We start from the raw sequence: 26,017 nt of genomic DNA, 5'->3' as shown, positions 1-26,017 counted from the left end.
AACTCCTAAAGGTATAAAAGGATATCTAGTGAAAAGTAAGCCTTCCTTTATTCTCTTTTCATGCTCACTCATTTTTTTTTCTGCCAAAGCAATTACAGTTTACCTTTTTTGTGTGAATTCTTCTAGAGCTATCCATACATTCAGTACTTACCCCATATATATACTTAAATGGTAGAATGCTATACACTCTATTCCACAGCCTGCATTTTCCACTAATATATCTTAGTTTCATATCGTTACAGATAGAGCTGTCTCCTTCTCTTTGACTACTAGATGTATTATAATTTGTTTACCCAGTGCCTTACTGATAGACTTTTAAATTGTTTCCAGCCTGTCATCAACAATGCTGCAGTGACTGTTCTTGTACATTATTTTATATGTCTGAGTATATTTGTTAGGTAAATATTGAGAATTGAAATTGCCAGGTCAAAAGAAAGGCACATTTTCAATTTTGATAGACAATCCCACATTGTCTCATTGAAGCTATACCAGTTTACCCCACCACTTCCAGTAAAGAACAAAGAACGTCTCTTTTCTACACACCTTCCTTGTTAGTGGCTGGTATCAATTTTTTAATCCTTTCTAATTGGATAAATGAAAATATTATATTGGTGCAGTTTTAATTTGTAAATCTTTAATTACAAATGATATTGAATGTCTTTTTATATTAAAAATCGTTTCTGTTTCTTTTTCTGAGAACTGTCTCCATCTCCATTGCACATTTTTCTATTGAGTGGTCTTTATTATTGATCTGTCGGTGTTAGAAAAATTAGCCTTTTATTCTAAGAATTGCAAATTGTTTTAAGCATTTAGTATATCTTTTGAGTCGTCTACAGTATTTTTTTGCTTTTCAGAAATTATGTTAGCTGTCCAGAAAAATATCCATATTTCTTCTAACTTTTTAGGTTTTGTTTTTAATTTTAAATCTTTGATCCATTTGGAATTTTAAAGATCTAGCTTTATTTTTAATTTTTTCCAGATGGCTACTCAAAGTAGTTCAATATCATTCGTTGAATATTCCATATTTTTTCTGTTGGTTTGCAGTGCCATCTTTTTCATACATTAGATTCCCATGTGTATTTGGATCTTCCAGACTTTCTATTCTATTCCATCAATCTGTTAATCTTTTTTGCCAGTTCCACCTTTGAAAATTATAGCTTTATGGTACATATGTAGAGGAGTTCGTATACCCTCGTTACTCTTTCAGACATTTTCCATTCATTCTATTTATTTTTTCACATTGAATTTAGAATCAGTTTTCTACTTCCAAAGAAATTCTATTGGCATTTTTAGAAATCAAGATTGCATTACATTTTAGACTAATTTAGGGAAAACTGACATCTTATAATGGCTTTTGTATCCAAGAACATGGAATGCTTTAAGTCTTTAAAGCATTTTAAGCATTTAAGTCTTGTGTGTTCCTTGGTAGTATTTTCAAGTGTTTGTCATTTAAATCCTGTGCGTTTCTTGTTAGGCTTATTCCTGAGTATTTTATCTGTTTGTTGCTGTTTTACATGGGATTTTTTCTTCAGTTATATTTATGTTGCTTGTCTGTTGCTTTCAACTTTTTCAGTGACTTTCTGCATGGTCTTTAACACTAAACCCACATAGTATAGCAAAAAGATCATTAAGTCTTGAGTCGTATTGTAAGCTTTACAGCTAATCAGTTGTGTGATCTTATGCAAGTCATCATGATCTTTGACATCCTCTTCAGTAAAATAAGGATATTAATCTCATACCGTGGTATCAAACCGTGGGTCACTGAAGAAAGATAACTTTAGAATCCATGGAAGTTTATCTGCAAACTGTATAAGTAATGTCTTACTAATATGTGTAACCTTTTCAAATGTGTATGTAGGTGATATGATAAACTACAGATTTATTTTAAAACTTTACCAATTTATAGTAGTTGTATCTTTATGTGTTTTCTCCAAAGATAGATAATAAACATATAACCACTATTATATAAGGCTCCAGAGAAATCTTGTGATTTATATAAAGGACTTCAGACTCTAAAAGTTGGGCACTACTAGCCTAGCCCATCTCGGTTTCTTTGACAACTAATAGCGTGTGAACCTATGAAACTAAGTGTATTTGTGGAAGATTTGGATAATAAAGATGTTTGGATTTTTTTCTTAAGATAGTGATTTTTAAACTTATAATATCAGAAATGTTAGTTCTTGGGATCTTTTTAAAAGACTTGATTGACTAAGCCATCTAGATTTGTATAGAAAATGCTTTATTGAGAGAAGCAAGGTAGTACTTTCTGAAAGGGAATTTGGTGATTGTGTGACTAAATCAAATAGTTAACTTTGACTTCACATTCCAATTCTGTAGTAGATTCTCATGTTATTCATCATGAAAGCTTTGTATTATAGGTGGGGCAGTTCAAGCAGATGTGTACTTCTTAGATTCACTTGAAAAGGAAAGCTTTCTTTTAAGTTTGGAAAAAATTATTAGGAATTGGGGGAGAGTCTCAGTTCTTTTACTGGATTGTGTATTCTGTTATACTTGAGCTTGGAAAAGAAAGAAGGATGGAAAAATATGTTTATGATTTGAAGTATGTCCTAGGAGGAAAATTATATACATAGCTTGCAAAGCACTCTATTGATTTATTTTGATTACCAGTTAATTATGGTTACTAGTTTAATGGGAAATTTTAAGCAACTGTAGCATTTTGAACCCCAGATAGAATGCTCTTAATAGATGCTTTCTTTCCTACTGCTTTTTATTTTGCCTGAGAAAACTGGTTTTTTGCCTTCATTGGTTTGAAATTACATACATATCAACGTAGTTTCTTGAGAGAGGAAAATGGAGATGAGATCAGTGCTCAAAATAGTGGTCTTAGATTCCAGTTTAGCTAATCTTCAAAGCCTTAAAATAACAGATAATTTTGGTTTTAAAAAAATCCATCTAGGGTAATATATTAATATTTAGTGTTTTGGGAGATATATCTTTTGGATCTGTACTGAATCTCATGGGCATATTCTTATCCCAACAGAAGAATCCTTGATATGGAGGAGAGAAAATGAAGTGGCGTGATTAGGACAGGATGTATGAATTTTGTCATATTTTCACATGTCAAGTATAAACACTTAATAGAACTCACTTGTAATGGAGAATGGTAAGTTTTTGGCGACTGTTTAATAATCAGTTTTTCAAATAAAGGTAACTCCTTCTGAATACTCAGTATCAGACAAAATAGCCAGCAGGTAGCAATGACAAAAATTATGTATTTCAAGGAAATATTGGATATGTTAATTTTCTTTGCTGCTTTTTGACCATTTTATAATGAGTCTAAAATGAAAAGAGCATCATTATGATACCAAGCTGCTACATAAGACATCATATCAGAGTTCTACTTCATTATCCTTGATATACCCTGACAAATTAAGAATTATTCTCTAGACTCACCATCCTATATTTTAATCTGGAGTGGAATTTTATATAAGTTCCGTCTTGGACTCTCTTATTCAAGGACGTGTAATAACTGTACCAAAGGTTCTATGAGATGTTAACATTTTTTTTTTGTGGTATATCCATTATTTAAGTAGGTCTTTATGAATTTATGTAAATATTATGAAATTTGTACCCTGGCGTATTTTTAAATTTCTCTTGGGACTTTTGCTGCATAGTAAAGCTTTGCCAACTCCATTATTACATGTTTATTGTAGAAAATACTGAAAAGCAAATTATCCATAAGCCCTGTTAATGTTATTTTATTGGGAGTTTTTCATTTGCTTGTTTTTGTTTCTTTTCTACATAGGAGCATTTTCCCACATAATGAACTATTTTTTAAAACAGGTCATAAATTGGCAGGTTTTATTCAGCTGGTATGATACCTAGCTCAATATTATTTAAATGTTTTTCCTATTAGTTGTCAGCATGAAAAAAAAGACAGGAAGGTAAGTTGATACAACCTCCTTCAGAAAAATACTAATCTACTAAAACTGACATATACGTACCCTATGCCTAGCAATTCTGCTAGGTATGCAATAGAAACACACACATGTTCTCCAGAAGATGTGGAATGTTCATAGTAGCATTATTCATAATAGCCCCAAACTGGAAACTGCTCAAATACCAATCAGCAGTAAATGGATAAATTGTGATATACTCACAGAATGGCAATTTAATAAAGTAAAGAAAATAAAACTAGAACTAACAGATGTTGAACAAAAGAACTCAGACACAAAAGAGTATATTCTTTATGATTCCAATATAAGAGAATTTATTCTATATAATTCCATTTATATAAAGTTCAAGAAGAGGTTAAACCAGTGGGTCTCTGTGGTATGATTCTGCTACATAAGACACCATTTAGCAATGACTGGAGACATCTTTGGTTGTCAGAACTGGAAGAGACTGGATGCAGAACATCCTACAATGCAGGACAGTCTCCCACAACAAAGCATTACCCAAAATGTCAATAGTGCCAAAGCTGGCCTTGGGCTAAACTAATCTATGCTCTTAGAGGTAAGGATGGTGGTTTCTCTTGGATATGAAGGGGCATGACTCTGGCTATGGGTAGCTGGTCGTGCTTTGTTCTTGATTTTAGTGCTGTACTAAAATCAAGTTTTATGTATGTATAAATTTAGTTAAATGGATGTGTTCAGTTTGTGAAAATTCATTGAGCTGTACAGTTAACATTTGTGCACCTTTCTGTAGGTATTTTAGACTTTGATAAAAAATTTATAAAAAAATCAGACTTCACATAAAAATCCAGATGAGACTTCTTTTGAAAGATTTAACATTAAGTTTGGTAACACCCACAGCTGTAGCTAGTAAGCAGCAGACAGACCCCCTTTAGTTGGTGCATGTGTTCTCCAGGCCCCATTTTCCTGTTTTGGTTACTTGTATCACCTCACTGGTATCTAGACATATAAAAAATAATTCACACACTACAGAGCAGGAGTCCCCAACTGGCCCAGGCCGCAAACTGGTACCAGTCCATAGCCTGTTAGGAACTGAGCTACATAGCAGGAGGTGAGCAGTGGGCAAGTGAAGCTTCATCTATATTTGCAGCCACTCTCCAGCACTTGTAGCATCACCGACTTAGCTCCAGAGATCATCAGGCATTAGATTCTCATAGGAACACCGGTCCCTGGTGCCAAAAAGGTTGGGGACCACTGCCATAGAGTTCACCTGTTTATACAATTCAGTGTTTTTAGTCTAGCTACAGAGTTGTGTAGCTGTCACCACAATCTAATTTTAGAATATTTCCATTCCCTTAAAAAGAGACTTAATACCTATTAGCAGTCACTTCCTATCCTCTCCCCCATCCCTAGGCAACAACTCATCTACTTTTCGTCTCTATATAATTTTAGACATTTGCATTTTGTGATCTCTGTTCTAAAACAAGATTTATAATGGTCATACAGTATTTCATTAACAGGTTAGATCACAAATCATATAAAGTTCTTTTATTGGGCATTTAGTTAGGATAAGTTATTAGATATGGAATTATCGATGAGAGGTCATAAACATTCTGAAGTTCCTGATAACTATCACCGCAGTGCCTTCCAGAAAGATTGTACCAGACCACCCTTGTCATCAGTGTATGACAGTGTTTTTTGCAAATTTTGTATTGTGACCCTGGTCATATTGGAATTATTATACATCTGTTTTCATTTTGTCTTAGATATGTTTGTTTTTCTAGATGGATCATTGTTCACACAGTTGATGAGACCTAAGTTTAGGCTATTTTGGACAAGTGTGCCAGTACTGTCCCTTTTTACATGAAGACAGTACCACTTACGATCCATTTTGAATGAATGCATTATTTCAGGTTTTCCATATTTCTCCAGCTGGTTCCTTAAAGGTTCTTTCAAATAGAATGGCTTTTTGCCAGCACAGATTGACACTTCACCCCACAATGGTGTATTCTGTTTCCTTGTTTGTTAATAGAGCCAAGATTTCAAGCTACTTTCTTTCTATTAGGTATTATAATTTGCTTCACAATAAATTACATTTTGTGTTTCTCAAATATTTTTTGTGACCAAGAGCTCTTTTGAAAAACAAGTTGTTTTCATGTTTGTAATACATAAATTACTGTTTGCTAGTTAGCTGCCATAATGCTTTTTTTTTTTTTTTAGAAATTGTCACTAGCTAGTTATTAAACATCTATTATCGCTCATGCAGAATTAACTTCCACTTAAAATGTTCCAGTTAAACAAAACTTCATTGTAAACCCTTTAATTGATTCATTGTCTCTGCGCATAAAGCAGTCTCATTCAGGAGTGTGAGTCACTAGCACCATTCTTAGATTGCTAAGCTCATGATTTGGGATGCCCAGATAGTTAATACTTTAGAATCATGGTGAGTCAATACTGAGACTTTTTAGTCCAACCACAGATTTTCTTTGATGACTGGGAAGTGCCTTCTTGAAAATTTGACATCTTACTATTGTTTAATTTCACTGTCATTATTTCACTTCTTTCTGCATAATTTGTTGGTTTTATGAATTTTTCTGGAGTAATTTTCTTTTTTGTTTAGTTTAATGCCACTTTTAATATAGATGGAAGAGGAAGTTGCCTACATGATGTCGTTTGAAATGGAGTAATTTTTATCAAATGTTAATAGAAGGGACCTTAGAAATCGTTTAATCTGACATTCTCCACATATTTCACACATGAAAAAATGGAAATACTTATTCCCGAAGTACCTGTTAGAATCTTTTGGCTCCTAGTTCAGTGCTTGCTCTGTCTCAGTTTCACAAAATTCAAGGTTAGAAGTCACTTTTTTAGAATATTAATTTTAATTCATCCTGGATTTTCATTTAGAAAAGAAATTAAGATTATAAAATATGGTCTATCTATTGTAGGTTTTAGGTTTGTTGTTATTTTTAATTAGAAGGAAGTTAAAACTTGGCTCTGATCCATTTGGACTTGATTGTTGCATTTGCAAAACATTTAGTATAGCACTACTTATTTAATAGTTTTTAATTTCTTGATTATTATAGCTTAGTGAGCATTAAACATTGACAGGGAACCGTTATGGTTTTTTTTCATTGCTGATCTGAAACCCTTGGGAGCTTTTTTTTACATGAGTCTATTAGAGAGATTTTCCCAAAGATATATATGAAAGCGATATTTTTAGATTAACTGTTTTTGTGCTCAAGATTATAATAGAGATTGTAATGGAAAAAATGAATCAAATAAACTGTAAAGTCAAGCATTTCACCGTAGAATCATTGCTTTATAAAATGTTTAAACTTTAACAGATGATTTGTTATCTTCTGTTGCATAGCATGTGTAACTACATTAAATATCTCTTGAATACAGCTGTAGTTTTTAGAAAGTGTTTCTAAATTTCCTATAAACTGCTGGATTGCAAGCTTCTTGATGGTAGGTAAATACTAATAGCATGAATGAATTTTGGTCTAAAACTTTTTTTTACTTTTTATTATGGTAAAATATACATTACAAAATTTATTTTTACCATTTTTAAGTGTTTAGTTCTGTGGTATTAAGTACATTTACATTGTTGTACAACCATCACCACCATCCATCTCCAGAACTTTTTTATATTCTTAACTGAAACTGTAGCCATGAAACACTAACTCCCCATTCCTCCCAGCGCCATATAAGTAGAACCATATATTTGTCCTTTTTTTACTGATTTCTTTCACTTAGCATAATGTCTTCAAGATTCATCCATGTTGTAGCATGTTAGACTTTTCTTCCTTATGAGGCTGAATAATATTCCATTGTGTATATTGTATTTTGTTTATTTGTTCATCTGTCAGTAGATATTTGGATTGCTTCCGCCTTTTGACTATTGTGAATAATGCTGCTATGAACATGGGTGTACAAATATATGTTGGCCTCCCTGCTTTTGTTTCTTTTGGGTACAGAAGTAGAATCATATACTAATTCTCTATTTAATATTTTGAGGAAACCATACCCATACAGTTTTCTACAGCAGCTGTACCATTTTACATTCCCACCAGCAGTGCACAAGGCTTCCAGTTTTTCTATAGCTTTGGCAGCTTGCTTGCTCGCGTTCACTCTCTTGCTCTCTCTCTTTTCCTTCCTTCCTTTCTTCCCCCTTTCTCATCTCTCCCTACTTCTCTCCTTTTCCCTTCTTTCATAATAGTGTGCTTTTATTTGCACGTCCCTAGTAATTCGTGACGGCCTAAAACTTCTTATAGTTTAAACTCAGATTAACCCAGACTTTTTAAAAATATATGTATTAAAATCATTAGTGAGGGAGTGAGGAAACCAGCATATTCATACTTTGATAGTGGAAATATAAATAGTTAACAGCTTTTTGGAGGGGTAATTTGGTAATGCATATCAACTTTAGAATTTTTGGAGAGAATGGCAAAGATGTTGACCTTTCCTTAACACACAAAAATTTTTTTCACAGTTCATAGAACTGTTGACCTAGCAATTCTTTTAGAAAAATTTCCTAAATCTATAATTAGGGGTATGTACAAAGTTGTAAGTATAATAGCAAACCACTGTAAAACTGAAATACCTAACCATAGGTGGGTTAAATTCTGATTCGGTAGTCCTGGGAGTAGGAGTTGGGTAAGTAAGACTTGGGAATCGGCATTTTCAACATGCCCTTTGGATAATTCTGATGGAGGTGGTCTGTGGACCACTTTTGAGGACCATATACTCATCATTACTTTTACATGCTTTAATTTCAGGTTCCATGCTGTGCTAAAGCTCTCTACAGACTGGGTTTTGACTTCCCCGTCCAGCCTTCTCTGCATCTGCTTCCCAAACATCCTCCGTCATGCTCCCGTCTAAGAGCCTCCTTGTGCACCTTTTCCCTCACACCATTTTCTCCATCTGCCTTGCCTCTCCTTCCACCCCACCTCTGCCTGGTGAAACCATACCCATCCTTCAGAGATCCACTTGTCTTCTGCAGTAAGCTTATACTTTTTTACCCCAGCTTTATGGAGATATGATTGACAACTTATACTTTTTAATTCATAGGAGTTAGTCTCTTTCCCTTCTCCGAGTATTTTCACATTTTCTAATTTTATAACACTCATTCTGTCCTGAAGTATGATTGTATTAGTGAACACATTTTATATTTCCTACTTCTTACAAATGCATTCAGATCTTCTATTTAATATGCCACACATTCACTGAGTGCTTTCTGTGTCCTGGGTAGCATACAAGGTGCTAGGGACTCAGAGAATTAAAAAAAAAAAAAGAAAACATGGATTTTTCCCTCAAGGAACTCATATTCCAGCAGAAGAAGCCAACCACTAACCTTGATTTGATAGAGGAAGTTCTGATACTGGTGGAATGAAAAATTGTTACGGTCTTTCTGGGGAGGAGATTGAAGAGGTCGAGGAAACTTGAGGTGGTGCCCTTTGAGCTACATTTTGAAGGATGAAAGTTTTTCCAGGCAGGAAGTAGTGGAAAGATGGATTAAAGTAGAAAAAGTCAATGAGCAGAGATTTAAATTTATTAAATCACTCAGTGAATACTTGTTCTAAGTGCCAGGGATACAAGAAAAAATTCCTTGCTTAAATTCTGTTGAGATGACAGATAATGAAGACATTAACAAATAAAAAACGTGTTAGGTAATGTTAAGTAAGTGCTCTTAAGGAAAAACGCCGAGTCCAAGAGTATAGAGCGTGATGGACATTATTGTAGGTAGGGGGTCAGGGAAGGCTAGTACTATGGGAGGTGACACCTGAAGAGCAGTGTAAATGAAGTGAGGGAGCAAACGGGGAGGCTCTGCGAAGGAAGCGGGTTTAATGGAGGGAAACAGCAAATACATATGTGATAGGGTATAGTGTAAGTTGATATAAATATGTTTTAAATTTTTGAAGTAAAACAAGCTAAGATGCACAGTTTTTATAAAACTCTTAAATTTTGAAAGGTATTTAAGTTATATTTTAAAAGTTTACAAAAGGATTTTTTACAGCTATCAAGCAGACTTTATTAGGGCATGGAATGTCTTTAGGGATATTTTCTTTAAAAAGACAGTATATTCATTTGGGTCAAAAAACAAAACTATAAAAAGATATAATCAAAATTCTTGATCCTACCCCATCTTTCTTAGTCTCCTCCCCCACTTTCATTAATTTTTTTAAATATCTTGTGTTTCTTTATAGAAGTATAAGCAAAAACACAGTTTTTTTTTTCTCCTTATGTAAAAGGCACATACTATATACAGTTATATACCTTGCTATTTTCACTAATTAAATGTCTCGGATATCTTTCTATACTAAGGAGAACATTCCTCATTTTTTTACAGCCACATGGTATTCTGTTGTATAAATAGACTGTAGTGCATTTAACTGTTCCCATGACAGTGGACATTTGAGTTGTTTATAGAAACAGTGCTATAGTGTGATTATTCCCAAAAGTGAGATTACTGGGTCAAAAAATAGAAGATGCGTTTGTAATTTTGTAAGTTATTGCCAAATTGCCACCAGGGTTTATACCACTCCAACCAGCAATGTATGAGAATGTGTTTCTCCACAGCCTCCCCAGCTTTTGGATTTTTGCCGTGTGGTAGGAGAAGACTTGTATCTTGAAGTAGTTTATTATTGAGCTATAATTCACATGCCTTAAAATTCATTCTTTTAAAGTGTACAGTTCAGTGGTATTTGGTATATTCACAAGGTTGTGTAACCATCACCACTGTCTAATACTAGAACATTTTTATCATCCCAAAAAGATACCCTGTATATAATCACTTCCCATTTCCCCCAACCCCTGACAACCACTAATCTACTTTGTCTCTATGGATTTGCCAATTCTGGACATTTTCATATAAATGGAATCATACAAAATGTGGCTTTTTTTGTGCCTTATTTCTTTCACTTAGTATTATGTTTTCAAGGTTCATCCATGTGAAAAAAAAAGTATTTCAAGGAGGAAAGAGTGATGAATTATGTCAAATATGGCTTAAAAGATTAAAGGGGAATTTGCGTTTCTTTTTTTCCTGTGGAATATCTGTGTATCCCTTGCCAATTTTCTATTGGATTTTTGTTAGCTTTTTTTTTTTTTTTTGAACTCTTTATATTAGGGAGATTAGCTCTTTGCCTATAAAAAGAGTTACCAAAAACTTTCCCTCCGGTTCATTATTTTTTCAGTATTGCTTATGAGATTTTGTTTTGTTTTGTTCTTAACCATCGAGACACTTTTTTTGTACTCAGATTCATCTTTTTCTTTTTTCTTTTTTCCATTTCCAGAGTTATATCAGATGTCAACTATGTTTTCTAATACTTTTTATGGTTTCAGTTTTTATATTTAGATACTTTATCTGTTTGGGGATTACCTAGATATCCAATGTGAGGTATGAATTCTCCTTTTATCTTTTTTTTTCAGGTAGTTATCCTGTTGCCCAAACACTGTTAATTAAAAAGTTGATCTTTGCCCCACTGGTTTGAGAAGCCACCTCCCACTAGTGGCTCTTCAGCAAAGAAGTAATACAGATCCATTTGCCAGGGAATACTAGGGAGGAAAAAATCCTGCTCTCATGGGGCTTACATTTTATAAACAATGAAATTATAAGATAAAAATTACATTATGTGAGGGTTAAGTGCTATAAAGAAAATTTAAGCTAAAGGGGCTAGAGAATGACATGTTAATTTAGAGGGCAGTGGTCTGGGGGAAGGTCTCATTAAGGAGGTGACTTTTGAGCAAAGACTCAAAGTGACAGTCCTGCCATATCTGAAGAGGGTTCAAAGTAGTGAAAATAGCAAGTGTAGAAGTCTTGAGGCAAAAACATGGCTGGCATATTTGTTATGATCTGAGAAATAGTGAGGATGCAAGTAAACCTGAATCATAATGAGGGAGAAGGATACTGGAAGGAGATAGGCCAGAAAGTGAACTGTATGAGGAAGGGTGTTTTCGACTGTGGTAAAGATTTTAGGTTTTATTCCAAGAGAGTTTTGAGCAGAAAAGGAACATGATCTGACTGACTTTCTAAAAACTTTACACTGGTTGCTTTTTTGGAGAATAGATTTGAAAGGAAAAAGAGTATAATAAGGGATGTTAGAAGACTTTGGCTTTTACAGTAATCTTGCTGGAGATGAAGGTGGCTTAGATCAGAATGATAGCAATGGAGGTGGTAAGAAGTTGGACTGTGGATTTATTTTGAAGAAAGAATTGACAGGATTTACTGTTTTTTTCACCATTCATAATCAATGATTAGTCATTTAGATAGTTTTCATCAGGTAGTTTTCAACTCTTCACATATTTCAGATACCCAGATTCAGATGTACATAATGTATTTGAGAGCATTATGAAGTAATAATTCATAGGTAGATGTCTTATTGGATTTTGGAGTTAAGAATATAGCATAACGAAAATAGAAGACTGGAGTTAAACTAACCTGTTGAACCTACTTGTGTCAGTAGCTCTGATTTTGACCAAGTTACATAACTTTTCTGAACCTGTTTCTTATCTAAAAGATAAGATTTTGTGAGGATTAAAACAAGTGAGAGTACACCTGAAACTTACTGCATTTCGTTAACCAATGTCACAAAAAATAATAATAAATTTAAAAATAATAAGGAAAAAGAAATGAGCACCCGGTATAGTTCTTGGCACATACATGTTTAGTAAATCCTAAATTGTGTTTGTTGTTTGTTTTATAGGGAAAGTAAGGATTGCTTTCTTTAAAAGTCACAATGCTATTAATTGATAATGGAAATGACAGAGGTAAATTTTGGGTATGGAAGGGAAGAGGAAAAGAAACTAGTCCTTTTGAGAACAAGTTCCAATTGATAAGACATCCATATGGAGATTTTTTTCAGTGATAAGAGAGCATAACGGAAGATAACTAAATTTTAGTGATTTCTAATTTAATTCCGTTGTGATCGAATACATACTTTGTATGATTTGAATCATTTTAAATGTATTGAGACTTTTGTCGTAGCCCAGAATATGGTCTAGCTCAGTAAATGTTCTCCGTATCCTTGAAAAAATTGTGAATTCTGCTATTGGGTGGAGTGTACTCTAAATGTCAGTTTACGTAAAATAGTCAATAGTGTTGTTTTTTTTTTGTTTTTTTTTTATTGAAGTCTATATTTTATTTAGATTTTATTTAGATTTCCTTAGTTTTTACTTAATGTCTTTTTTTTTCTTACGTTTTATTTTCAATTAGAGTTGACATTCAGTATTATTTTATATTAGTTTCAGGTGTACAGCATAGTGGTTAGACATTTATATAATTTACAGAGCGATCCTCCCCACCCCGATTAGTCCCCACCTGGAACTATACAAAGTTATTGACTATATTATTGACTATATTCCCTATGCTGTACTTTACATCCCCATGACTGTTTTGTAACTACTAATTTGTACTGCTTAATTCCTTCATATTTTTTGCTCAGCCCTCCAACGCCCCCCCACTCCCATTTGGCAATCACCAGTTTGTTCTTTGTATCTGAGTCTGTTTTAGTTTTGTTCATTTATGTTTCTTTTATATGCTTACTATTATTTCTCTGTTTTACTGTTATTTGTTCTATGCATTATTGATGAGGCGTTGAAATTTCCAGCTATTAATTGTGGGTTTTTCTATTGTTTTTCTTAGTTCTATCAGTTTTTGCTTCATCTTTTTTTGATGAATTATCATTGTGAAAGGACCTTCTTTATTTCAGGTAATAGTCCTTCCTCTGAAATCTGTTTTGTCTGATACTAATATATAGTTTTCCAGCTTTCTTTTGCTTACTGTTAGTATGTTGTTACATCTTTCCCTCATATTTTTACTTTAATCTTTTCGTGACTTTGCATTTAAAGTGGGTTTCTTATAGGCAGCATGTAGTAGTTGGATCTTGCTTATTTAGTCTTTAATTGGCATGTTTAGTCCATTTACATGTAATGTGATTGTTGCTATGGTTGAGTTTAAATCTGCCATCTTCCTGTTTTCTCTTTACCTCATCTTTTTTTTTTCCCTCTATCTTTAATTCCCCCACACACACACTTCCAACCCTGACCCATGGATGTTGCCATTTCCCCTTAAGAATTGGATCTCTGAATATGGGACGTCCCCTCCTACACGCTCGTAGCATGCACCCGGGTCCTGGTGCGTACCCGGGGCCTGGTGCACCCAGGGTATGGTCTGTGGTTCCACCTGGGGTACGAACCGAGACCTTCTGCTTGCAAAGCAGACATGCTAACCACTACACTATGGAGCTACCCCCTCTTTACTTCATCTATTTTTTATGATTCCTTATCTTTGTTAGCTGATTAGTTGTAACCCTGTTTTGTTATTTTAGTGTTTGATTTAGGGTTTACTGTATCCATCTTTAACTTATCACTGTCTAGTCAAGTAATATTAAACCACTTCCTGTGTGTAGTCTAATTACCTTACAACAGTATATTTCCATTTCCTCTCCCTCTCCATTTTCCCTTTGTGATATTTCATCCTTTTACCTCTAACTAAAAGAAGTATGTATAAAAAATGTTATGAATTTCACAAATTAAACAGCCAATTATCTTTTTAAAAATATTTAAAATAAGAAAAGATGCTAGATGTTTTTTGCATTTCCATGCTCTTTATTCCTTTGTGTAGATTAAAATTTTCATCTGATGTCATTTTTCTTTTGCTCAAAAGACTTAACATTTCTTATTGTGCTGGCTTGCTAAAGATGACTTCTTTCAGCTTTTTTATCCCTAAAAAAGTCTTTATTTCTTCTTATTTTTTTAACAACTTTTTTGAGATATAATTGACATAACCACAAATTGCACATTGGGGCTCCCAGTAGTACAGTTGAGGTGACAAGACAAAAAATTGAAGCAGCATAGTAATGGGAATAATGGTGTTTTGCCTTGAGGGCCCACCTGGCTCTGAGCATTTCATATGTATGCTGTTGGTGTACCTCTCCTTTAACAGGTATTTTCATCTCTGACTTGGTGTACACTCAGTTGAATTTACAAACTTCTCTAGTCCCTAGTCCCTATTCTCAATGCTCAAATAAGTTATCATTCTTAATTAAATTTTGATGATGGTGCTATTTTTCCATTTTTAGTCTTCCCTCCCAGTTACTAAAACAAGACTGGCTGATTACAGGTTCTAGCTTTACCACTTAATAACTGGATGATTCTAGGCAAATTTTATAAACTTTTTGGACTTCATTTCCTCATCTTTAAAATAGATCTTAATTATATAATCTACCTTCCGAGATCATCTAAATAATGTGCTTATATTTAATCTTCAAAAATCCTATGAGTTCTTTTTTACAGAAAAATGCAGTAAACTTTGACTTGATCCTGTTAGGATATAATTGGTAGGAAACTTCAAATATAAAGAATTTGGGAGCGAATTAGATAATTTATTACCATTTTGATGCCAACTAATTTTTTAAATGTATTTTCTAATGCAAGACAAGATAGATTTGTAATTTTAGTTATTTGGAAAATAGACTAAAAATAGCACACTTGGTTTCTGTCCAATAAGTGTTATATAAGCAAACATGATTTTCTTCAGTGCAAGTGGGGGGATGGGTGGGTAGTGCTGCCATGAATTGTAGTATCCTTCATTTAAAAAGCAATCCTTGTCTACGGCCATGCCACCCCGAACAAACCCGATCCCATCTGATCGCGGAAGCTAAGCAGAGTCAGGCCTGTTTAGTACTTGGATGGGAGACCACCTACGAAGACCAGGTGCTATAGGCATAAAATAGACAAACAAATAAATAAAAAGCAATCTTTGAAAGAAAAACTTTTCTACCTTTTAATTTATTCAAGAAATTGACTAATGTGACTATAAAAATAATAAAATTTGAAGGAAGACAATAAAATGAGATGTTTATAGTAAGTGTTAAGTGGTTAAGGCCTGTACTATGTTAAGAATACATTCTGCAGATAAATGGGCAGATAAAAAAAGGATAGAAATAGTCCACAAAGACAGGGGAATATGGAAGACATATATCCTGTTGTATTAAAAACATACAAATTGACATAATTTTGAAATACTATTTTGCATCTAGTAAAGTAGCCTAGCAGACAATGCTAGTGAGGTTGAGGTGAAATTGTAATTATTCATTGCCAGGCACTGTAAATGACTTAGAACCTTTTTAGAAAGTCAAATGATAGTACAAAGCAAGAACCATGTAGATTTACATTTCCTGGACCTAATAATACTACTTCCTAGAACTTGTCTGTAGATAAATTCAGCCAAAGCTTAAAGGAGATATTCAAAAAAATATTAAGTATAAAAGTACATGTAAATCAATTGGTGTTTTGGTGTTTTGAAAAATAAAGTAGATACATACGTACATACACGTGGATGTTAGGCATTCCCCTACCTCACCAGCACCTGTCACACGTTCCCATGTCATTTTCCATTCAGAGATGGAATATGGAAATGGTTTTATTTTTTCATGAAAGCCATTCACAGGTAATTGCACACTCTCCTCTCCCTACTCTATAACTAAGTCTGTTTGCTGAAGCAGGGAAGCCAGAGAAGACTGTGTCCTGAATCTTAGGCTTCTGATAGCAGAGCAAAATAAAATAATTCAGAAAAAAGGGAGATTTAATGGAGCAAGAACACAATGAGACCACACCTGGCAATGGTACCTTCTGCTTAGAAATGTCAGTTCCAGAACCCACCATTCTGCTCGTTCAGTTTTTCCTCTCTCTGCCTCCCACCTCTTCCTATCACCTCCCCATCCTGTCGGAGTAAGATTCTCTGATATTTAAGCCATTTCCTTCTTGCCCACAAGGAGAGGAAAGAGATTTGGAAAGGGAAGAGTATCCAAGGAAAACCTCCTGACTCCTCAGTAGATCAACAAAACAGTGGTGATGCTGCCACTGAGTTTAGGAAGCCATGGTTATTTTAGAAAGGAAATTGTCTGTCGCCCATTGTATAAGATTCTGGAGTTACCAAACACATCATTTATACTCAAGGTATGGGTATAGGGTGTTGTGGCACTTAGGAGCCCATGGAAAATCACGCTCTTAAGGGTTTGGCATTTTCTAGGCCTACAGCATAACCAGTACGCAGTATGCACTTCTGGGAGTGTTTAAATGACTGACTGCTTTGTAATTTACGTATAAACCTTGAGGGGCGTATCACCAATTTCTCCGCCCCCCCAAAATGTTAGGTTATTGTATGAGATGCAGAACTGTTGAGAAATTCTTTCATCGCAGTAATTATTAAAAAGATACCCATTTGGTAGGGATGGAGAGGGGTTAAGTTTTCCTAATTAATTACCATTTGCTCTTTTACAGTCTTGATATATAGGAAAGAATAGAATATTAGGCTTCAGGGGAGAAATACCTTAGATGTGTTTGGGGAAAATCTGTGTCTGAACTTGTGAATGTGAATCATTACAGAGTTCCGTGTTGGAAACCTGGCTTATGTAACCATTTAACAATTGCATATTACTTACTTCTTGTTTTGTGGTTTTATAACTTGCATATTCAGGGAGAGAGAGAAGTGGTGAGCTCAGTTGCACATCAGGGCTGGAAACGGGAGTTGTACTTGAAGTCCTATGGAAAGATCTTTGTGTGGTCAGTTTATGTAAATCTTGATAATTTCATGTTATGTAGGTGCCTGCACTTCCTTTTTTCTTCTTACTTCTTCATTGACCTTTTGAAAATTGTTCTGAATTTTTTTCTTGTATCTTAAAAAAATTTTTTTTTTGTTACTGTGAATACATAATCCTCAGGGATTATTTTCAGTTTACTTATTAAATGGTAGTAAATGAACAAAGTTGTCACCCAATGGACAAATCTTGACTGTAGCGACTCAAAGTTGGCAGAACTTGGGTAATGAGCAATAATTTGTCCTGGAATTTTTTTAAGACACGTACAGATACAGGTGTTTTCTTTCTGTGAGCAGTTGAAACTGTAACTCACCTCCTGTGGACATGGGTGTCCCAGTGACTGAGAGCCAGCTGTTGGGTGTTTTAACTAAACAGCTTGCTCCTAGTTGGCTGCTCAAATTCCAGTGAGAGAGATTGGCCGCTCTAGAGAATAGAGCGAGACGAGCACGCAGGGTGAGGTTTTTGCAAGGCCTTTCGTGACCCGGTTTAAATTTGTTGAGATTTTCTGCTTTGGCGTTTTCCTATAGGTGCCAGAGTTTGTCTACTTCAGATATTCACAAATGACTCATCTTCCTGTCACATTTTCTTAGACTACAATGACTTAATCTTTGGGTCACTGTTAATGTAGTTTTCCTACCACATCTTGGGAGGAGAAAACAGTGATATTCAAACTCAAGCCTGTTTCCATCTCATGCTGATTGAAACCTGAGGTACATAGAAAATTTTGTTTCTTCCTGAAAATGACATTTTAGTGATTCATTGTTTTCTGTGGGAGGAAGCTTATGACCTTCTCTTTTCTTTTTTCCCTTCTAGAGGGAATCTGGAAAAGTTGTAAGCAGAACATCATTTCTCTAAGAAAATTTTGGGTAACAGAAGTTCTGGATAACAGGTAAAGTGTATTTAAACTTCTTTGGTGATGCTGATAATTACCTATAATTTGCAGAAGTAAATTGGTAGAGGGAAGAAGAGAAATAAAAACTGGGTATACTGAGTGTCAGAGGTTACATTAGGGATTTTATATACTTTACCTTGTTTCAGTGGTTTTTACTAGAATTCTGGACATAGTTCTAAGAATCTCAGAATAAAACTATCTTTCCAAATGCTGTTTTAAATGGATTTGTGTATGGATTGGATTTAATGTCTTCACAATTCAATTTGCAGATAGTTTTTAACATTCACAATAAACAAAATTCAGAAATATAATACAGAATCCTAGAGTCTGCTCTGCTATGCAGCCTAGCTAGGGAATATCTTCTTCATTCCTTTCTGTTTTATTTTAGTTCTTGATCATTGCCAGTTATTTGAAGCTATACTATCTTTTTAACTATTTTTAATACTTTGTCACCAGGTCTTAAAATTTAAGTTTCCTAGTAAGGTACCTTTTCACAATGGAGTCTATGGCCCAAGTGTCCCCACTATGTTCTCAGTGGTAGTCTTGTCATGACTGGACCAAATGAGTACACCGTCATGCTGTTTTCTTACCTGTATCTCTCAAAGTTCTGAAGGCCTTATGAAATAATCGTGTGTGTAAAGAATCCAGTATACTGTGAGAAGTACATCTGGAATGATAGCTACACTTTTACCTTTTAAACTAGGGAAGTCATGAACACAAACCATACTTTCTAGTTTGGTGTTTACAAGCAAACAAGTGCTCATAGGCTGAAGTGAATTGTCCTACCTGGGAGTAGATGCTGTAGAGTGAGATGCTGTTTATTTTAACAATCATTCTAGTAAGGGCCTCGAAGTTAGATTTCAAGTATACAAAAACGTAGTTCCTAGAGATATCAGTAAAAAATTAAATAAGGATTTAATATTCGTTGATTTTTCCATTTTTTTATCAGGGCAAACCAATTCAGTCACCATGAGTTGGAGCTTCCTGACTCGCCTGCTAGAGGAGATCCACAACCATTCCACGTTTGTGGGGAAGATCTGGCTCACTGTCTTGATTGTCTTCCGGATCGTCCTTACAGCTGTAGGGGGAGAGTCCATCTATTACGACGAGCAAAGCAAATTTGTGTGCAACACAGAGCAGCCAGGCTGCGAAAATGTCTGCTATGATGCCTTTGCACCCCTCTCCCATGTGCGCTTCTGGGTGTTCCAGATCATCCTGGTGGCAACCCCCTCGGTGATGTACCTGGGCTACGCCATTCATAAGATTGCCAAAATGGAGCATGGCGAAGCTGACAAGAAGGCCGCTCGGAGCAAACCCTACGCAATGCGGTGGAAACAGCACCGGGCTCTGGAAGAAACAGAAGAGGACCATGAAGAGGACCCCATGATGTATCCAGAAATGGAATTAGAGAGTGAAAAAGAAAATAAAGAGCAGAACCAACCTAAAGCCAAGCATGATGGCCGACAGCGGATTCGGGAGGATGGTCTCATGAAAATCTATGTGCTGCAGTTGCTGGCAAGGACCATGTTTGAGGTGGGTTTTCTGATAGGGCAATATTTTCTGTATGGCTTCCAAGTCCACCCGTCTTACGTGTGCAGCAGAATTCCTTGCCCTCATAAGATAGACTGCTTCATTTCTAGACCCACTGAAAAGACCATCTTCCTTCTGATAATGTATGGTGTTACAGGCCTTTGCCTGTTGCTTAACGTTTGGGAGATGCTTCATTTAGGGTTTGGGACAATTCGAGACTCACTAAACAGTAAAAGGAGGGAACTGGAAGATCCGGGTGTTTATAATTATCCTTTCACTTGGAATACACCATCTGCTCCCCCTGGCTATAACATTGCCGTCAAACCAGATCAGATCCAGTACACCGAACTGTCCAATGCTAAGATCGCCTACAAGCAAAACAAGGCCAACATCGCCCAGGAACAACAGTACGGCAGCCACGAGGAGCACCTCCCAGCTGACCTGGAGAGTCTGCAGCGGGAGATCAGAATGGCTCAGGAACGCTTGGATCTAGCAATCCAGGCCTATAATCACCAAAACAACCCCCATGGTCCCCGGGGGAAAAAAGCCAAAGTGGGGTCCAAAGCTGGGTCCAACAAAAGCAGTGCGAGTAGCAAATCAGGGAATGGGAAGACCTCCGTCTGGATTTAATCTTAGCTGGGCTTAAAACTTGTACTTGTCGTAGTTTATGGTAAGCAACGGCTCACTGAATAATGACTTCCATTGAGTAAACATTTGGCTCTGGTTATCTTCAGGGATGCTGTTGGCTTATGATCCAAGCTCAGGGGACTCTGAAGGCGGGGCTGGGACAAGCAGGAGAAGGGAAACACAGTGTTCCTGGGCACGTGTTCCAGCAATAATACACTTGTAGAACTTTACATTTGTGTCTTCCAGATCTGGAAAAGAACAGAGATATTTAAATCATTCTTGTTGAACAGTTTTTGTATGTACAGTATTATGGTACTTTTTTTTTAGTATGAGAACTTTTTTTTGTACTTGTACATTGGACCACTGTAGTTATACTTTTATATTAAAGGGAAAAAAATCCTAAAGTAATGCCTATTAGGCTAGTGTTATTACTTTGTTCAGCAAATTCTGCCCTGGGTTTAACGTTTTAACAGATGCTGTTACCTAATAAAAGTGCCTCTCCTGTTGCAGGGATGATTTCAGATAAGTAAGAAGCTGGAGGAAGAGGAATCAGTTTTCAGTCTTGCAAAGAAAGTTGACTGTAGGAGGTTGAGATCGTCTCTCCTTTACTTGAGAAATCTTCATATCTCATCCATGTGCCCAGATTTGTATCTAGTCTTTGAAAACCTATTTGTATTTTCAAAGGAAATAAGTGAGTCACTGCAGGATTCCTTTAAATATCAAGTGTTGCCAGTGTGTACTTTGATGATGTGTATATAATCTAAGTTCTTTGAAAAAGCAGATACACGAAGGTGTCCCCGGTTCCGTAGCAGTGCGGAGACCCTGGCTAGAATCGTTAAGATTCCTCTATCACGAAGCAAAGCCACGCCTGGAAGATGAGCCCTAATAGGATGTTTAGTTGTGGACCTGTTTGGTTTGCCTTATATCTCTATCCAGAAACCTGCCTCTCTCTAGTTGAAGAAGCCAATGGATATTTTCTTTATATGTTAACATTAGAAATACAAAAATTCCCTTGTAGGCTAAGAATACTCAAAGCTACTTTGTACTACGTATGGCAGGAGGCCTAAATCCAAATTCCTTATTTTTTATAATTTAACCGTGGAACTTTTGTAATTTACATACTTCTGCCAATGTAGGTTTCTGCCTGGAAGACCAGTCACACCTGGGATTCTATCTGTAAATAGACCTAAAGAGAATTTCAGTATTTATTCCCTATAAATATATCGGTAGGCGTATCTGTTTGTCAATGACAAGCATTACTAGTCACCTGACACTCATGATTTGCAGTATTGTATTGCCATTTTTAACCTTGTATTATTGGGGGGCTTTCCTCTCCCATCACGTTCACATTGTGTTGTGGTTTATGAGCTTCTGAATAAGAGCTTGGTAAAGAGTTAAAGGAAGGGGCCTTTGCTTCGCCAGAGAGCATTTCATTGTGGGTGTCTCTTTTCTAACAGGAAGCTGTCACAAGCCACCTTTGATTTTGAAATTCCAGAAGCATAATTTTTTCGTGTCTTAATCTTAAAATGCCAGTTTCCATTATTTAGGAGCATTCTAGAACAGCAAGTATTGTGCAGTTCTTTTTTTCTTTTTTCTTTGTTGTTCTCCTTCGTATTTCTTTCCCTTCCCCTACAAACAAAAGAAACTCAGTAGAAAATTTAAGCTTATCTTCTAGCCATATATTTACCTTTATTTTGCTATTTTAAAAATCTGTAGATTTTGGCCTAGAGAACTTCCTCAGGATCTCTAAATATCTTAAGCAAAAAAGTAAGTCTGGGTGAGACTGAGGGGAAATTTCAGAAAATGATACATGTACATATCCTGGATAATTCATAGACATGCACAGTTTCCTTCAAATGTTTAATGAAGAAATTCTAAGAAAACAGGCGAGATTTTAAATACCGAAGCCTAGCTAAGATAAAGAACTACCAATTAATACTTAAGTCACTAGAGCTTCAAGCACATTTCATAATTGAAGGACAGAAAATACACACACACTCACATCCATCTCTTCAGAGCCTGAAGGAAAACAGAGTGGCTTTGCCAGCGGAAAGGTTGGGGATTTGAGAGTGATGGAGAGGGAAGGAGTCAAGCCAAAATGCCAGACAGACATTTGGCGCCAGAAGCATCCACTTAGTTTCTACAAAGAGTGCCCCTGGTGTTTGATCTTGGCTTGTTCTGATGAGAATGTTATCTTTTGTGTCTGGATAATTCAGAAAGATATTCTAAGTCACTTCACATGTACACGTTTAAAATCTATTTTTGTTCTCACTAAAGTTTTAATTTCCCTACTCTCACTGCTTTCTTAGTATATTTCTTTCAGCCTTTGAACATACAAGTTTGTCAAAACCATTTTCCCCTAATGGTGTCTATGACCCTACTAAGAAAATAGCTCTGTCGGTGTTTAGCTTACCCCATTAATTGAGTCGACATTGAATCTCTAAAAATATTGTGCCGGTTATTGTTCTGGAAGTTGCAGGAATTTGTCCATGACGCCTGTCAGCAATTTTTTTCCTATCAAAACCATATTCCTTTGAATTGCTATATAAGACATGCTCTGCCATATTATATTTGCTTCTCTAAACAGAAGTTGGGTGCTTAGTCCTTCACATACTGGGATCAGGATATGATCATCAGCATGTTTTATACCTTAATTTGCCGTTGGATCAATTTAGATGTGATGTGTCTTTTGCTCATCTTTGTTAGAATCTATTATTCAGAGAAATTTGTAAAATGAACAGGCTTTTTTTCTTAGTTCAAATTCAAGGGGAGAATTAGATGACATTTTCTCCTAAAGAAATGTTAATGTTCATTTTGTGGCTTTGAGTTTGCTTGATGACTTAAATCTTGCCTGTTTCTGTATTTAAAACCACAAGTGTGTAACTTCATTTGAAGTCAGTCTTTCTGGAAATTTACCTTGACTGATGTCTAATATCTGTAGAATTAGTTTTGATAAAAATGAACTTTGCCATCTAAAATGGTTCTGAAGGCTAGGACTCCCACATATCTGTCTTTTAGAAGGACACCTGTATCTTTAAAGAGAAAAAAAACCAGGTACCTTAACTCGATCATTTCTTTGTGGTATGAAATTAGGCGGTTCTCCTTTATTTGTCCAAGTTTCAGGAGCCACTTACCTCTCAGAAGTGTTATGAAATAGTTAGAACCTATGGTAAAAGGTATTAAAAGACCAGCTGTTGTTATAACTGGTCACTTGTCTGAGCTTGGAACTTACAAAACAAAACTGACAGTCGTGAGATGTCCTTCAGCGCTGTGTATCGCAGGAATCAGCGGTGGTTTAAAACACTTGCTCAAATCAGTTTATACCAGGAATAAAGGTTATTCCTGTTGGTCATACCTGTGCTTTACCCTTATGAATGTCTGTCTCATTTAAGAGACAGTACACTGCTAAAAATAACATCTGTAGTTTATGATAAGTTTTTGGCCAGCCAGCCAGCTTTTGGTAAAAGGCAAGTGTGTTATACTTGAACCTACTTCAAGAAATGCCTTTTTGTAAAGGAAAAGCCTTTCCTGACTGTGAGGAAAAGTACCTGAAGTCAGAGATATGCAGTTGCTGGTCATTTTAATTGGAAGGTTCCGGGTACTAATTTTAATTTTATAAAATCATGTAATTTCATGAAGAGACTTATCACCTGAAAATAAAGTTGCTGCACTTATATAGTACAGAGTTTGGAAACCAAATTTCAACTCACTTGTATATCATAAATCTGTCATAATTCAAGGTCACCATCAACTGTTAGAATCATTAAGTTGAATTGCATACTTGTCACTTATTCTGGCCACACATCATGGAGAGTCGAAAAGATTTTGTTTGTTGTCTAACGCAGTCGTGTTTTGAATAATGATGTTGAGTTTGGGTCGTGCACATTCCATGTTAATAATCATGCTTTTTAAAGGAGCAATCCATAGCATTCCAAAATCCAGGAGTCTGAACAAAAGAAAGCCCTACTCCCGTGCAAAATCTCTACAGAAATAAAACAAGTAAAGAATTCTGCATTTCAGGGTTGGCTTGTTGAACCAACAAAGACATTTGGCTCTCTGCTTCCAAGATTGGAAATCTTTTTCCTCATTGTACTCTCAAATTGTGTTTTCTTTAATAAATCTCTTACAGAAGTCTCTACCTCAGGCACTAAGTGTTAGATGTGGTTAGCATATTGATACTGAAAAACTTAGCTAGGACTTTCAGCTTTTTAAAAGATAATCTAAATGTAAAATTCAGCTGTTAACCAGCAATCTAATGTCATGTGGTGTGCAGTTTGGATATTGTATGAACAGCTAAGGAAGTACCCATTCTAGTGCCAAAGATCACTTGTGAATTTTGTTCTGTATTGTTGATGTAAAATTTTATGGTTGGGGACAGACTCTGTGCTCAGGGCCTTGTCTCTAGGAAGATTTTTTTCAGTTCCAAATGTTCTGTCAGTTCCAAATACAGTTTAGAAGATTCATTTGTGGTCTGTGTATCTTTTCCAAAAACTGAAAATTCAGCTGCTACGAAATGTTATATCGAGGATATAAACCTCATTCTTTGTATAAAATAATGCCCAACAGCTTAATGGTTTACACAGAAAACCTGATAGGAAAAAAAACCTCACCTCACACATTCACCTGTAAGTTGATCACAGTGGGAATACATGATCAGAGGTTTGGGCTCAAAAGATGCCCTTTTTCACAGCTGGCTTAGAACTCCAGGATTGCTGTGGCTAAATGGATCAGCATATTCGTGGCGTCATAATCTGGGAAGCGTAGGCGGCTGTGTGTGGGAGGAGCGGGGAGGCCGAGGTCTAAGCACAGAAACTGGGAACGCCCTCTCTCTCTGGTTCCCTTTGGTTCTCAAGGCCTTTTCTCCAGGAGTGCCTTCTAGGAAGAGAAGGATCTCGGAGACGGTTGCATTTATCACAGCAAATGCCCTCTGTTCCCCCAGATACTCAATAGCTGACTGGTTAGGGCACACACAAGAACCCACCCTCAGCAACACATTGTAAACTGGTCAGCCAACCATATTTGGTAATAAACTTCTGAGCTGTTTGAGAGCTGTTGGAGTAGTTAAGTCACTGTTTTGAAAGTGTATTCTTTGTCAGACTTGCTACCAGAACAGAGACTAATACCTGGAAAAGATAATCAGCATCAAAGTTAAAGTCGGTTCTCTTCACTATATAGAATTTAAAACTATCTCTAAGGTTTTCGGGGCTTACATTAATACACAATACTTTTAGGGTTTGCCTCCTTCGGTTATTGCAGATTGGAGGCATGTTACGCAGGAGCATGAAGAACTGGAGGTTGAAGTGGAGCTGAGAACAGAATTCAGGTCTGCTCATTGCCCAGTGGCTCAATCCAGCGTCCTTTGCTCTTCTCCTAGAGGAGTATGCAGGAGCAGCTGTCAGTTGGGCCTTCTCATGGAGGGGGAGGAGTGGGCCTTGCTGTGTGTACAGTGTTTTTCCCACCTGTGTAAGAAAGAAGTAATGGAATACTGATTA

The 26,017-nt window shown here is 35.9% G+C and overlaps 1 protein-coding gene and 1 pseudogene across 7 annotated transcripts in view; both read left to right on the top strand.

Annotated features, from left to right (window-relative positions):
- The window catches only part of GJC1 (gap junction protein gamma 1), a 30,467-nt gene extending 5,479 nt beyond the window's left edge, over window positions 1-24,988 (top strand). For 2 of the 7 annotated variants that reach the window (XM_039846743.1, XM_039846742.1), the window contains exons 2-4: window positions 3,002-3,124; window positions 18,290-18,365; window positions 19,318-24,988. In XM_039846743.1, the coding sequence (XP_039702677.1) occupies window positions 19,338-20,528 (1,191 nt within the window). In that variant the 5' untranslated portion in view covers window positions 3,002-3,124; window positions 18,290-18,365; window positions 19,318-19,337 and the 3' untranslated portion in view covers window positions 20,529-24,988. Of the gene's footprint in view, window positions 1-3,001; window positions 3,125-7,829; window positions 8,880-18,003; window positions 18,187-18,289; window positions 18,366-19,317 lie in introns of those variants that run through there. The other 5 variants (XM_039846745.1, XM_039846738.1, XM_039846739.1 and 2 more) reach the window with 4 other exon arrangements.
- Window positions 15,484-15,602, top strand: LOC120589298 (uncharacterized; annotated as a pseudogene).
- Window positions 24,989-26,017: the final 1,029 nt, after the last annotated feature.

This window comes from Pteropus medius, unplaced genomic scaffold (genome assembly GCF_902729225.1).
Source record: "Pteropus medius unplaced genomic scaffold, Ma_sr-lr_union100, whole genome shotgun sequence".
Classification (NCBI taxonomy): Eukaryota; Metazoa; Chordata; class Mammalia; order Chiroptera; family Pteropodidae; genus Pteropus; species Pteropus medius.
This window is presented reverse-complemented; position numbering and strand designations above follow the sequence as displayed.